Source organism: Siniperca chuatsi, linkage group LG11 (genome assembly GCF_020085105.1).
Source record: "Siniperca chuatsi isolate FFG_IHB_CAS linkage group LG11, ASM2008510v1, whole genome shotgun sequence".
Taxonomy (NCBI): Eukaryota; Metazoa; Chordata; class Actinopteri; order Centrarchiformes; family Sinipercidae; genus Siniperca; species Siniperca chuatsi.
The window spans coordinates 28120923-28136732 of NC_058052.1; the positions used below are offsets into that span (position 1 = coordinate 28120923).

A 15810-nucleotide genomic window follows, 5' to 3' on the forward strand; every position below is an offset into this window, starting at 1 on the left:
CCAGTGGCGCCCTGACCCCTGAATAATCGCCTGGATGATCAATAATCTGGTTGTCGGATGATCTGGAAAGCCAGAAATTTTGTTCGGCTGTCTGCAATTTGAGCTGTTCTGAACTGATTTCCTACATGACTGCCGTCAAAAGATCTGTTACAGACTGTAGTGAAGACGTGTTTTACATGCGTTGGCTGACAGACTGCTGTGAAACTTCACTGTAGAACATACAGCGCTTACTTTCTTTTTCTTTTTCTTAGTTTCTTATTAAGTCGGACTGCACAGGTAATGCTAACTTTCTCTTTTTTGTTAACGTTTTTTGGAAGCGGCCATCTTGTTTATTGGAATTGTAAATGGACAAAACCGATCAGGGCTGCCTAGTCTGGAATATTATATCATTCAAAAACATGTACCTCTAAACACAGTTTTGTAAGCTTGTACATTTAGTTTAGGTTTCTGCCTGCAAACTCCGATTGTGAATGCACAAACTTGCGAAACAGTTCCCTAGCAACAGTCAATGTTGCTTCCCTTTGAACTCCATCTTTCCCTAACCCCAAGTAGTTTTTGTGCCTAACCCTAAGCAAATGTTAACCATAGAGGTGGCAGATCAGGAAACTGTCATAGGAATCATTTTTGTAATGGTTATATGAGTTTTGGAAGGAACTGACAAAGGAAGCCTGCTGATGGCAACTTATTTTGTCTTTTAGTTTGGAGGACTTGTTGGGTTTTTAGACCTTGAGACTGGGGACATTGTGTCTGGTCCTCGCTTCTTCAAAGGGCTGTTTGAGGTTTAAGACTTGGTTTTAGGCATAAGGTTAGTATTATTTCTCAGCATGTAGTTGTGATGGTTAAAGGAAAATTCCTGTTTATTACAAACTGGGACTTATTTTTGTAGTTTTGTCCATTAACATTACATTTGAGTGAAAGTTATCATAACTTGGCTTGGTTTGTTTCCAACCTGTCTGATCGTCTGACTGCTCGTTTCTATTTAGTGATGTCACCGTCATGTCAAGATGGTGAGTACAATGAAAATGTTATTATTACTCACAGAAATGGTAGACACAGCTAAAAAACAAGACCCAAGCTGTAATAACCACAAATACCCTTTTTAAGGTTCGGGGCTAAGGAACGTATTGTCAGTAAGGGTTCTCACAAGTATAGAAGTACAACCGTGTGTGTGGATCACAGGGATCAGTGTGTTGTTTTAGAGGAAAACGGCAGCAGATTACAAACCAACAAACATCCAGCTGCTGGAGACTTAACACTAAGCTGTGTGTGTGTGTGTGTGTGTGTGTGTGTGTGTTTATACAGTAGAGTAGTAGGTCATCAGTCGACTGTAGATGGAGAAATGTTTTGCTAAAAGAAGAATAAGTAGGACAGCTCGTTTCTCTTTTACAAACTCTCTCTCTCTCTCTCTCCACCTTCCCCACTTTTTCTCTTGCTCGCTCTCTCTTTCTGGCTGAGCTTCAGTCAGTGCAGCTACATGGACGTGACCCTGATCCCCTGCAATCTCCTCTAATCTCCACACACACACCATCAGAAGCATCAGCATCAGAGTCATCAGATGGGCGCAGTCAGCGGTACAACTGAGTCTCTCTGCTGCAGAACACGCTCAGACTCTCAGGGTTAAATATAGCTGCAGGAATGTTTGGATTTTCCCATCATGCCCCTGGTTGTCCAGATGCTGGCTTGACCCCAGACTGGCTGGTTGTGATTATTATTATTAGTATTATTATTATTGTCTGCATTTTTGTCTCACCAGCAGTGAGGCCCATGACGATGACGTCAGTCTGTCTGTCCACAGCAAACTGTCTCCACGCCCACTGGGGCCGGTTTCACAAAGACAGACTTTGACAATACATCTGTCGCACAAAGTCAAAGTAGGACTAATTTGCAATGAATTCTGGGTAAATAAAGGCCTTTTTCAAAACAGAAAACATGGCTGACTGAGTAACCACGTCAAACCACTCAGCTCCGTTCCCTCCAGCAGGACGTGTTTGCCTTCTGGAAGGATTCAACGCTGTTATCTGGGAAAATTCAGCGAAATGTGTAAGAATATAAGAAACTTCCAGCAGCATCAAGTCTTAACGCAGCGCAGACCTGTAGCAGGTCTGAGATGAAAAGACGGGTGGCAGCAGCTTGTTTAGGTCCTGCCTCTAGTGAAGCAAAAATATTTTGTATGTATATGTATGATTATATGACACCATATAATACATAGAAGCTATAATTTAAAAAACCAAACTGTGTAAGTGTTGGTAAATGCACACCTGGTAGACAGGTGCGTAGGGAAATGAAATCAAAAGAAAAGGTTGAATTCCTGCAGTCCTACTGTCAGAAATAAACAAAGAAAATGAATTTCAGTCATGGACCTTCAGCCGGTATCCTTAATTTTAAGGGAACAAATCATTATTTATCCATGTGGACAAAAGCTGTGTTTTTAGTCAAAAGTACCTGAGTTGTGCAGAAAATGGCCCACAATGGCAGCAGTGTAAGAACAGTACAAGGTCTCGTCACATAGTTGGACTATCCGTATGCCAAAGTATGTCTGAAATGGTTTGGATGATGGAACTTTTCATTTTAATTAAACTAGTTTTACTCTGACGAGGACTTTACTCAGATGAAAGTAATCAGAAGTCGCTGTCTGTAATCAGTATTGTCTCATTGTGGTGAACAGAATTATACAGTTCATGTGAACATAATGACGCTTCTGGATTCTCCTCCACAGGAAGGTGTGGTTGAGTAAAGAAGGAAGTCCAACCAGTCGGATCACCAGAGCCTCCTTCACCAACCAGAGAGCCATCGACAAGCTGGAGCTCTCCGGCTTCAAGACTCGCTTCTGACCAACTAATCAAACGTACCCCGAAGAGCTTCTCTTGCTTCCCCAGTGCAAAAACGCCGAGAGCTGCTTCTTGTGTTCAGACCTGTGCAAAAGCTGACTGTAATGATATAAGTTTAGATTTTATATCCTTGCTCCTGTGAACTGTGAATGAAGAAGGACTCAGGTTTGAGTCCAGTCACTCTGGATTAGAGCTGTGGAAACTGAGTTGACTCGCTGTTTCAGGCTGAAAGTGTTCTGTCAGATAAATAAATACATGGTAATATTGTATTTATAATAAAAGAAAAGTCTTGGTGTAATGTATCCATCTGTACCACAGAGCCAAAGCCAACACTCAAAAACACCCGCTGCTTTGAAAAACATTGTACTGAAGCAGTCAAAGCATTGAGCATTTTTATGGCTATTCTGATGGCTGTTTGTAGCAGTTGCATTAAATTAAAATTAATAAGTGAAGTTACAGTATGATGTAAAACACTGCACTTAAGTTATGTTAAGATGCGTTACGGTATGCAAAATTAAATTAAGTTCCGATGTAACTAGTAGATTCTGAATAATTCATTTTCTCCAAAGAACATCCTTGAAACTCCTCGAATGTCACCACGTCGGGGTTAGAAAAATGAAAAGAACAGCTTAATATGCCCACCATTTGAGAAGTGGCACTTCCTCTTCAGATAACTGAAATGACCCTTTAAATCACTGTAATGGTTCATTCCTGGCAGATAATATCAGTGTGTAGTTGTTCAGCGGGTTGCTGGTTTGAATCCCTGGTTCTGTAGCTGAAAGCTGTCACTGTGTCTGTGCGTGTCACTGTATGATGTAAACAAACACACCCCAGCGACGCTGTCGTTACATCACAACAGCAAGTCACGTGACCTGATTACCTGTCATCTGATCCAATTAAATCACAGCGAGACAATCCTTGATCGGCTGCCACGGCAACGACAACAAAAACCCTGACACAGCAGGAACGGAGCTCCTGTTCACTGCAGCGGCTCGCTGTGTGTGTGTGTGTGTGTGTGTGTGTGTGTGTCAGAAATTAATATAAAAACTGATGCTACACTTTAGAAAATATTCAGCAGGAAATGTGGAGTTGTAGTAAAGGAGCTAAAACGTCCTTTAAAAGTCTGTTTTTGTCATAAAATATCTGCTCTGAAATGAAATAACGTGCTGAGGATCAGCTCCAATAGTGTGTGTGCACTTAGAGACCAACGCTCCCTGGATACACTGTTAGATGCGGACGCTTTGTCGTCATGCCAACACATCCCGAGACATTTCACACACACACACACACACACACAATCAGGACAAGAGGGGAGGAGGTGTTAGTTATTAGTGTGTTTGAATAGAGCCTTCATCCACTGTCACACGTGCGTGTGTGTGTGTGTGTGTGTGTGTGTGTGTGTGTGTGTGTGTGTGTGCGCTGTGATGAAATTAAAGCCGCAGGCAGTGTCTCCACAGAAAATACCAAAAACTGGAAACTCCCTCTCTCTCTTTAACTCTCCTAAAAGCCGATGTATAGTATACGTATACACTGCGTATTTGTCCACCCTGTTCACACTGATGGCCGTGGCCTTTAATAACACACACTCCTCTCCGTATAATGCAACAGTTCGACAGCACCACAAACTACAGCCTCCAACGTGACCATACTGCTCAATCAAGCAAAATTCCTCATTGCTTCTCATCGCCGTTCTCTCTCTCTCGGATCTTGAATGAAAGAGGCGCGTGACCGCGTGCCTTTATGGCTCGCAGAGATAAGATCAGCTGCACCTGCAAAGTTTCATGATCAACGAGCCATGCGTGAACCTGTGTGGCCCCGAAAAAAGTTTTTTTATCAAAGAGTATCTGGAATTCTCCAGGTGTCCTGCCGTCTGAGACAGTTCTGTCTTTTCCCCATAAGCCTCCTGTTCACTGCCAAATCTGGAGCAAATAATAATACAGCCACCCCCACACTCACACCGGTGCCATAAGAGAGCGAGAGAGAGCCCACCCACACACTTCAATCACCTCGACCTCTTCCTCCTCCTCCTCCTCCTCCTCCTCCTCCCCTCCTCCTCCGCCTCTTCCTCACCCAGCAACCACTTTGGCATCCCATAGTGGTCGCCATGGACACGCCACTCTGTCTGGAAGTGTTTGTGAGAGAGATACAGAAAGAAAAGAAAAGTTGATGCCTCCTCGTTTCTCCTGTCTTCTTCTGTCCTCCTCCTTTTCGTCTCCTGTGTCCTCTCCTCCTCTCTAAACTTCTCTCCTCTATCCTCTGTTTCCTCTATCCATCTATTTTCTCTCTGAATATCTGCCCAGCACTTTAACTGCCCACACAGTTAATCATCATGTTACACACACACACACACACACACCTGAGTGGGGGCTGACAGCCAGCTGTTGCCAGGCAACATGTTGAAGTTGAGTCCAAGTCTACTGTGAAAGAAACACTGACATTTAACACAAGCAGCATCTTTTGTTCTGCTCTGTTCAGATTTTAGGTCCGATAAGTGGGGCAGAGACACGTCACCCTCCCCTCGGCTGGGGCTGGCCCGCCGAAATTAAAACACTACTTAGACTGTTGCGATGAATTTGGACAAAAGGTTTTTAGGGATTTAATACACCGATGGGCTGTCAGACTGATCTGAAACATATTTCTACGGTTTCAGTTGTACACTCTGCCATGTTTTGTGCACATCATTTTTTTTAAAAGTTCACGATGACTGAAAAGACGAAAGTCTAATCTATCGATACATGTATTGCACGTTCAGATTCATGTTTAAAACATTTGCTTTTGTACTAGAAATACGTGAACGTTCCACATAATGCTAGCATCCCACAGGCAGAACACTGGGTCGTAAAATCTAAGAAAAAGCACAATCTAATCTACAGTAATCTCATTTTAAAATAGTTTTAAAACTATATATGTAGCTGATATATATGAACATATACTCGTAGAATTAATGGGGGAAATACAAAGAAACAGTCTAAAGGCTGAATAGCTACAGACACAGTTTAAACACCTCAAAAATACTGATGATCTCGTTACACGTTGGCTTCATGGTGGCGTATGGAGAAAAAACGAAGGATTTTACACTGAGGATTTGAACACTTACATAAAATGGCAGAACATAAATGAAGTGCAGCAGGTAGAAAACGCGCAGTGACTCCAGGCTCAGTCCTGCAGCTGCTGCATGATGGGAATTACCTCCATGACCTTTGACCTTCTCCTCACCATCCTCTGCTTCAAAACAAATATGGCTGCGGTCTGCTGGACATTTCTACATGGTGTCTGGTATCTGAGTGATAATCCCCCGCGCACACACACACACACACACACACGCTCTGACCAAACTGTGTGTGTTTGTGTGTGTGTCGTCAAGAGCCCAGAAAGACCTTCAAGGCCAGATCGCATTCTGCTAGCACACACAGTGTTAATGCACACACACACACACACACACACACACACACACACACTGCTGCACTGCACGTCAGCACAGTTGGATGTCCTTCAGACTCAGAATGCATCAGTGTGTGTGTGTGTGTGAGAGAGAGAAAGTCATGATTATCATGGCATGACATCGTGGTATCCCAATGTCCAGGCATCTCAGTTAAATTTGGTTCAAAAGTAAAAGTCTGGTCACGTGACGGTTGTTTCAGCAGCATTTCACTTTCAACTGTGTTTCAGTATAAAGCAGGCCTTTACTACCCACGTAAACCTTTTGAGTTGATATGTTGATCAAACAGCTGCTCGTTTCCGCCTCCAGCAGCTACAGAGCGACACGACGCTTCATCGGGAGGCGTGTCTGTGTCTCCTGATGGACGTCAGTCCGGTCTTCTCTCTGTCAGCTCTGTGTTTGGTCTCCAGCAGCTGCTGAGGGAAACATCTGGCTCTTTAGCAGCTAGATGCTCCGCTATGTCCACCAGCTGCTCTCTGACTGCTGTTTGCTGCTGAGCGGCTCGAGTTCAGCGGCTTTTTACAGCTTCTTCTCTGGAAACGACGCTCTGAGAGCTGAGAGGGAACCAGAACAGTGAAGCTGATCCCTGCCAAAAAGACTAGTTTTTTTTTTTTAGCTTCTCTCGCCAAGTTTGACAACTTCTGTGACGTGGTCAGTGACAGTGACCACTGGGAGCACAGAGCAATCGTCCATATACAGCTGTAAACATGGAGAAGAGAAAGAGGGATGATCCTGGATCCGTCCCAATACCCGCACTTGTGGTCTTGAGCACTTAAGTGCGCGTTCACCCAATGGCAGGTAGTGGGCAGGTGTGTCCAAACGTTAGAAAAATGCCAGCACCCAGTCCACTTAACCCACGCTCGATGCGCACTTTTCCTAATATTGTCTTAAGAGTCGTATTCGGAGCTAAATGTCTTCTGACCTGCAAATCACCAAATCAGTGTTCAAAGGCTGCTTCCTTTTTCCTACACTGACTAAAACATTGTGATACTGAAATGGACAAATGGAGCTCACGTCTGCTGATTCATCAGAGTAGGAGGTTTATAAAGATGAGTGCTTGGACAGAGAGCCGTGTGGTGGTTGAAAATGTGACGATAAGAGCAGGGTCAGCATTAACACCCCCCCCCTCACACCGGGGGCCTGATGGGAAGCTCAAACATTTCTAACACCGCAGATGTGAGACGACAGTAGAGGAGCGTTCCCAGTCACCATGTCAACGCATCACTGATACCTGACATCCCTTTTAAGTATATCATTGTGATTTTTCGAACAGTAAAATGGTCAGCCCCAACTTTTCAGAGTCCGGGCTGTTTGGCATCACTCACTGTCTGCAGACCCCCCCTCTGCTGGCTCAATCTCCGCCTCTCACTTAGACTTGAGGAGCTGGAAGCACTTCATATGCTTCCCGCTGCAGCTTTGAGGGGTGGAGACGTTGTAGTGGTACAGCTGGACCCCAAAAATGCAATGTCACTTTTACTTTAATTCATTCAGTGTTAGAGCAAGGAGAGCTGATCAGGTTCCTTTTTATTTCTCCACTATGTAAACAGTTTGTATGTACCATACACTCAGACAGCGTCTATAATGCTTATTTTTAGTATGGTGGATAAACCAACAGGAACAAACCGCAGACCACAGTGTGTTACAGTGGGACAAAAACAGAAATTCCAGTTCAGGTTTAATTATAAAACACATTTCATATAAATTTACCTCAAATTGCTTTTTCAAACAAGCCAAATCAAAACCGTGTCGCACTGATGTGAGTAGACTGGGCCTTTGAAGAGAAACCTTAACTGTCTTTGTTTATATTGGTTGTTCTTTTTTTAAAATACAATAACTCTGTTATTAATTGCACATATTTGTAATGTGTAGGAGGAGCAGCACTTTTCTTACTATAGAAACATTCTGGTAATGCTTGGAGTAATACTCAGGAGCAGAAATAGGTTTGTGTAGTGAAGCCGTTTGATGAGAGATAAAGTCCAGCCCAGTTCTCCCGTTTTCAGCGTGAGCATCTGGTGTTTTTTTGTTTCATATCGTCATTTTGGAGAAATCTGCGGTTTGGTGAGGATCTGTCGGTATTTGATTGGATGTTTTGACTCTGCTGTGTGTGTTATTCATGAGCCACATCAGAGACAAATAAACGGACAATAAAGTTTCTCTGATTTTGATAGACTAAACAATAAAAAGTCATCTATAGATTAATTAATAATAATATTCATAATACTAATAATAACTTTGTTTGTACACTTGCTGCTTTATACTTCTACTCATCTATTTGATACCTTTAGGTGGGCTACTAGTTACTTTGCAGATTCAGATTAATAATATACATTGTAATCAACTAATAAATGATGATGCATCATTATTGGATAAAGACTTTATTGATCCATTGGTGAAATTCACAAGCTGGCAGTAGGCCTACACAGTAAAAAGGATCAGCTCCACCTTCAGCAGTGGCAACATTACAGTGATGAACACATGAATGCATCAATAAATATAATCCAATAATATAATATAATGATTCTGAAATGGGCCATTCTGCATAATGAGTGCTTTTACTTTTTGTAGCCCACTGTAAGTACATTTTTATGCTCATGCTTTTGTGCTTTTCCTGTTTTCAGTGTGGTGTTACTTCTACTTATTAAGGGTGGAGAGGCAGGCCTGCAGACGGAGCTGCAGCAGAGAGGCTGCACCCCCGCTTGTATTGTTATATGACTTTAGACAAAGCAGTCCGCTGTGCAGCGCCGCCCCGCCGGTGCAGCGGGGTGTTTGAACCGAGCGCATCGGGCGCTGCAGTCCGGGCCGTGCTGAAGCAGAGCTGGGCGGGGGGCGGGGGGAGGAAGAGGAGGAGGAGGAGGATTGGTGGATTTGAGGACTCTCTGCTCCTGCGTTGTTTTTGCTCCGAGCTCTCAGCAGTCCTTCCGTCCGTCCGTCCTCCACTCCGAGCGGGACGCCACTGCTCTTCTGTCGGCCTTCAGGTGAGTGTGAAGCCGAGCCGAGCCGAGCCGAGCCGGTCTGGTCTGTGTGGTTTGTCCTGCTGCTGTTTCTTTTCTAACCAGTCTCTGCACGGATTTGTTTCATTGTGTCCGCGGCCGGGGAAGCATCCACATCCACGGCGGCTGAGGCTGCGCGTCCCCTCTCTCTGTTGTCTCGGGTTAGAGGCCACCGCTCCCGCGGCATTGTTCAGACCTCCAGTGGAACCGGCAGGGTCGGGTTCTCCCGGCTGCGTCCCTCCGCTCTCCACCGTGTTGCTGGACTGGTGTTGGTGCTGGTGTTGGTGCTGGTGCGCCAGAGGTGCAGCTGGTCGTTGTTGGCGCTGTGGTGAACTCTGCGGCTCCCTCTGTTTTACGGGTCTACGTTGATGCAGGGTTTGTTTTGTCTTATCTCCCTGGTGGAGATGGTGGAGGTGGTGGAGGTGCAGGCGTGGTCGCCTCTGCTGACCTCAGTCCCAGAGCAAAACACTAGAATATTCCCATAATACTCCTAATATTCCCACCGGGACTTTGAGTCTCTGCAGTGACCTTCTGTGTACTTTATGCTGTGCTGGGCCTCAAAGTGCGTCTGTGCTGCTGTCATATGAAGGTGTACTCTGTCCTGCGTCCTGGACTCCACAGAGACCAGGGTGGGCTCTGTGATCTGCTGTGTGAGCTGGCAGATGTGAATGCATTTCGGCCTGTGACAGTAAAAACGCTGCTGCTTTCAGGCGTTAGATGGTTTTGCGCAGACCGTGTTTCGGTCCCGTTGAGCAATTATGTAATCAGATACAGGATGGGCTGCTGCTTTCTCTCCTCCTCCCTCCCCTTCTCCAGTTATTTCCTCTCTCCTCTCCTTTTTCCTCCTAATCTTCCTCCTTTATTTCTTTCTCTCATCTGTCGTCTTCCGCCCTGTTTTCTCCTCATTTTCCACTTTACCCCCTCTTCTTCTTCTTCCTCCTCCTCCTCCCTGTACTCCTTCCTTTACTGCTCCTTTTTCTCATACTGTTTCCTCCTCCTCCTCCTCTGTTTATCCTCTCTCACCTCAGAATTTGTCTTATCATCCTTCCTTTCCCTCCCTGCCCCCCCCTCTGTTCTCCCCCCCTTTATTTATTTCTTTGATGCAGCAGCTGGGAGACATTTGGCAACTTGTTGACTGGGGCCTTTAAAATGTCCCAGTAAGGTGTCGGGTTGTTCCACAGCTCCACGCTGCAGTAAAACTAAATTATATAATGAAGTTTAATCCTTTGGATGTAAATCAGCTCTCAGATTTGATACTTTTTGATGATAAAAATGTTAAACTACGTTAACGTTTGCAGTGAAATTGTTCCCTGCCCCCACAGGGAAGTCAAAGGTCAGGGATTCAGAGCTCAAGGACACTGTGGCGCAGGAGAGGAAGATCTTCTCTTTGCAGAAATCTCAACAAGTTACTTGGAAAATGTAGCTTTAAGTTTCTTCTGGAGTTTTAAAAAAAGATCTGCTGTAGAGGAAACTGTAGCAGATTTCAAAGTAAAGCTGCATCTATTGGGAGTCACAATGTTTGCACATCTTTTGGTTTGTAAATGAGATCGTAGCCTTGACAGATACAAAAGAAAGACATTTTTACATGAAGTGATCAGGGTTACTGGTATGTTTCTGTATTGTTTTGATGCTAGTGTTGATCGGTACCTGAGTTTTGGTGCAAATACCAAACCTTTTTGGATACCTTACTTTGAAAGAGTACTCCACCGCTTTAGCATCACATTCCTATAACGTTGTCAGACTCATGATGGACAGGTAAAACTTTTCTTTTGCATAATCGATGCAGCAGAACCAGAAATATCTTCTTTTTTTTTATTCCACTCATTCTTCTTCCTTGTGTATAATCTGGTGCCTACATTACCCACAATGCAACTCGACCTGCTGGCAGTTGGGGTGGGGAGTTGTGGTGTGTTATGCTAGTAGCGGCTAATGTAGCCTGCAGCTACAGGAGGTCTGCTGAGCTCGCGTCTTTCTGACTCCACACCAACAGGAACTCGTAGTCTTCAGCCCCGGCCGGCGCTGACTCGAGTGACATCACTGGAGGACGTTTAGCTCAGCTCCCTCCGAGACGCTGAAGGCTTTATACGACTTTAAAACACCTGCAGTAGAACTCCACAACACCTGGAAACACACTGATGTGGAAAATCAATTAGCTTTTCTACAAAAGACTCTTTTTCATTTAACAAAAGGAGCAGATTAAACCAGTTGGTTGACTACAAATGAGTATTTTTTTGCCTTTTGAACGTGACTGAATTCACCCTCATCGTCTTGGATATATTAACGTTAAGCAAACTTAACCGTCTCCCGCATTTTGCCACGTTCTTCTGTGCTGGACGAACTTTATACGTTATGGAACAAAAGTGGAACCATCTTTAAATCCAGAACAGCACGGGTTTGTTTCCGTGTGACGTGATCACAACGCAGGTCTGCTGTTGGTGTTTACAGGCTCTTTAAATGAAATGGAGCAGAGCCAGAAATAGATGGGAAAGAGGGCAGGGTGCGGTGGGGTTTATGGGAAATGTGGTTTTAATTTAGAGAAACACAAAATGCTGTATGCAGCATCTTAAAAAACATTTTCTGGACCCGTTTCCTCTGATGTCAGGTGCTGTTCCATTTGAAGCTGTTAGTTTTTGGCCTACAACTAATAATTGCATTTGTTTATCAAATCATATCCAGGCTTCAGGAGTTTAGTCTGTTTCCATCAGCAGGTTTGGATGTTTTGCTCGTAAACGATCTGCGGGGAGCTTTTAAGTGAAGCGACGCTCCTGTAGGAAACATGAACGCTGCTGCTGGGTGCGTTTTGGCTCTACGTCAGACTTTTTTCTTTGCTTCTCTCATACCTCCGTGGTGGTGGTGATGATGCAGGTTTGGCTCGGCCCGGCTGGTGTGATGCGGGGGCAGATCTGAGCTGTAAATCATCGGCTCCGCTGCAGCTTTCAGCTTCATCGCTTTAATACCAGGCGAATATTCAACTTTGTTCAGCTCTCTGTGAAGGAAAACACCAGGGACTTCAGCTCTGCGCTGGTTACGATGACACGACCATCATGATTTATTCGTTGATCAGATTCGGAGTTGTAGTATTTTCTTTAGACAAAGTTCTCGCACTGCTGCTTGTGTTTAGACAACATTTAACATTTGAGAACTTTGGCTTCTTTTGTTAAAAGAAAAATCCGTTTATATTTCTCAAACTAAAGTATCACTTGGTTATTGATACCAAAACTCTGGTATGCCATTCCTGTGAGTTGTTTTTGACATTTAGTGGATTACATGATAAATTAGACTGCACCCCTTTTTCTGGACGCTTCACTGGAACGCCACAGGAAATGCATCACAGCTGGACTCGGTCCTGATTGGCTCAAATAGTTGAATCTGTCTTTATAATCACGTTGTGCATCCAAGTCTTTGGTTCTGTTCTTCCTGGCAGCCTGTTTGCTTTAGTGATTCTCTCCTTTGCTCTCTGTCTCTGTTTCTGTCTCTCACTTTGTTTTTCTTTGTCGTTCGAGCTCGTTCCACCTCTCGTAAACAGATGTGTATTAATTAGTGACAGAGTGTGTGTCTCAGACGTCTGGTTGTTTGCAGAGAGGAGGACGGGGACGGCGGTCCAGTTTCATTGTCGGGGCGGGGAGGAGAAGCTGCGGTCATGTGACCAGAACATCACAAAGAAAGAAAATGAACCTTTGATCCACCTCTGTGTACAGACGCTCAGCTCGGAGTCAGACTCGTTGTTATAGAGTGGAGAGAACCGCTGAGCGCGCTCTGTCCAGTCATGGTGCAACACAGAGGCAGATACTTTGGTGCTTCAGCTTTTTTGCGTCTTTGACTCCAAGGGGAAAGTGAGGAAGAGGATTTCGGTCCCTGGTGTCTTGTTTTGTCCGACCAACAGTCCAAAAGCCAAAGTTATTCAGTTTACAATGATACAAAACAGGAAAGTAGCAAATCCTCACAGTATAGAGAAGCTAAAAATGACGGGAATAAATTAATCAAAACTTTCAAACTTTTCTAAATTTTTGTCAGCTAATTTTATGTTGATCAACATATAAATTCTCGATGATAATTTATCCACGATCAGAGTCCAGACGCCTTGTTTTCTCTCAGTATTCTGACTTTTTCTCAGAAATTTGATTTGTGTTTCTCAAAAGATTAAGTGACTTTTTTGAGAGTTTGAAAATTAAAAAAATCAGAATTCATCTCAGAGCTCGGGAAAAAACTTACAGCAGCTGTTGTGTTGTGAAGAGTGAAGGATATTTACTCAGTTGTGTTTGGGAATAATTCAGTCTGTCAGATTTTGTATTGAAAAAGCATCTGAGGGGTTAAAACCACTCATAAGATTCAGGTATTATACAATTTGGGTTATTTTGTAAAGTTCTTAAGCCATCACTTCTTTTCTGATTCGTTGGTATTCAGCCTCGGAGGTTTCTGGTTTGTTTGGAGTTACCGAAAAGTTTCACACTTAATCCAAAGAAAGTCACAACCCCGCCCACACAGTTTGATTGACAGGTGATTAAAGACAGTTAATGATGAAGACTAAATTTACAAAAATGTATAAAAGTGAAGGTGAGGTGTATCGTCCCTTTAAGACGGAGAGCTGTGGTGAGTTGTATTTTCAGAAACGAGGCCAGTCGTCAGTTTCTGTCCTTTTTCTCGTCCTCCTCTCCAACTGCAGACCCTCCCTCCTTCCCTCTCAAACCTTTTTATTTCTTTTTACCTCCTTCCTTCCTTTCTTAGTCACCTCCACTGCCTTTCCTCCTCTCCTCACCGTAACCCCTTCTCTCATTTTCCTTTTAACTTAAATATTTAATTTGTCGTTTTTTATTTTTCCTCTTCTCCATTCCTTTTCTCTTAAATTGTCCGTCTTCCACTCCTGTTTCTCCTCCCTCCCTCCTTTCCTCACCTCCTCAGTCTCCTTCCATCTTTCCTTCCTTTCTTTTTTCTCACCTTTTTCCTCTCGTTCTCCTTAACTGACTGCATTGTTTTAAGAAAAGAAAATCAAAGACTGAACTAATGTAGCTGAAAATGGTTCAGGGATTTTACTGTGAAGCAGACAGATTGGTTTACACCTCCGCCTTCATCTCCATCCCCCCTTCGCGGCTTTGAGACTTAAACTTTAAGCTGAAAGAGTTTGGATGGAGGAGGAGGAGAAAACTTGATCTTAAAGCCCCTGAGGATGAGGAGGGAGACAAAGTAGAGAGTGATGGATGAAGGGAGGGGAGGTAGGAGAGGAAAGCCAGGAGGGAGGTGGTCCAGAGGGAAGAGGAAAGGGGTGGGAAAGGGAGTAGTGGACGGGTGGGAGGTGAAAGAGAGAAAACAGCAGGAGGTGGGAGGAAAGATACAAAGAGAGCTTAGGAAAGGAGGGATGAGGCTGAAGGAGAAAATGCAGAAAAGAGGATGATGGAGGAAGAGCGATACAATTTTCATTTTGACTAAAACTAAATCAGGTGCCAAAATGAACATGGTGGCAAGGAGGTAGAAAAGAGGATGATGGGAGGTTTATTTGGGAGGAGGTGCGACCAATGCAGTAGTGATAGAGGGATGAAGGGTGAGAGAATAAGTAGGAGTAGTAGAGAAGGTGAGGAGAGAAAGGAGGACAGGAGTTTAAACATTGAAGAATGTCCCTGGAAGGAGGGAAGACGAGAGAGGGAGGAATGTTCTGGAAAATGTCCAGCAGATAGGAAGTGGAACAGTGCGACATGGAGATGGAGGAGGAGGAGGAGGAGGAGGAGGAGGAGGAGTGTAAGGTTTTTCCCAGCGGCAAAGTTTCAGCTAAATATAGAAAAGCCTGATGGAGACGACCATCACCTTCAACGAAACATGGCAGCTTTTATCAAATCAGTCCCAGCTGAGCTTGACAGTTCCTTCTTGACCGTGGAAACAGGTGTCGGCAAAACCATATCAATTCAAGGTCCACTTACTCGCTTGTTCTTCAGCTTTTGACCCTATCATAAGGTCTTCATCAGCAGATCATGTTACTTAGTTGTCACGGAGCTGTACATGTTCAAACTTTACATTATTCTGAGCATTTTTTAGGACTTATTGTGCATGTTTGCTTAAAGGTAAAGCTTGTAAAGTAAAGCTGTGTGTAAAGTTTTTTTTTAAACGTAAAGCATTAGCGTTTATGTAAAGCTTAAATTCGAGAAGTCCTGGGAAGATCCAGATTCACAGAATCTCTGCATCAGTGTGATGAAGTACCTTGCCATTTCAGGTGGATTTGCCAAAAACGGACACTCCCATCTGGGTGTTTTATCATTTCATCCATCAGTAGTTTCTCTAGTGTGCAGAGCGGCGGCTCGCTGATGTTGTCATTGTAAAATGATCTTTAATTTAAGGTAGACGATCAGGATTCTTCTTCTAAAGTTGAAACTGTATTTCATTTTACTCGCTCCCCCCCCCCCCACACACACACACACACACACTCACACCTAGGCATCAGTAAAGCATGGCATGTTTGAACTGGCTATTTGTGATTCTGCTTCTTTTCAGTCTTGCTATTCTTTCTCTTCATCAGCTGCTTTTCTTCTTTTCACACATTAATCTTCATAAATCGTCCCTGAAGTGT

The 15810-nt window shown here is 43.9% G+C and overlaps 2 protein-coding genes across 8 annotated transcripts in view; both read left to right on the plus strand.

Annotated features, from left to right (window-relative positions):
• Window positions 1–3363, plus strand: part of LOC122884273 (acylphosphatase-2-like) — a 67314-nt gene extending 63951 nt beyond the window's left edge. For all 6 annotated transcript variants that reach the window (XM_044213968.1, XM_044213970.1, XM_044213972.1 and 3 more), the window contains one exon: window positions 2717–3363. In XM_044213968.1, coding sequence (XP_044069903.1) covers window positions 2717–2831 — 115 coding nt within the window. In that variant the 3' untranslated portion in view covers window positions 2832–3363. The remainder of the gene's footprint in view (window positions 1–2716) is intronic.
• A 5268-nt stretch (window positions 3364–8631) lies between these two features.
• The window catches only part of LOC122884771 (spectrin beta chain, non-erythrocytic 1), a 132032-nt gene continuing 124853 nt past the window's right edge, over window positions 8632–15810 (plus strand). For both annotated transcript variants that reach the window (XM_044215097.1, XM_044215098.1), the window contains exon 1: window positions 8632–9242. The gene's annotated coding sequence lies outside the window, so the exon portion shown is untranslated. The remainder of the gene's footprint in view (window positions 9243–15810) is intronic.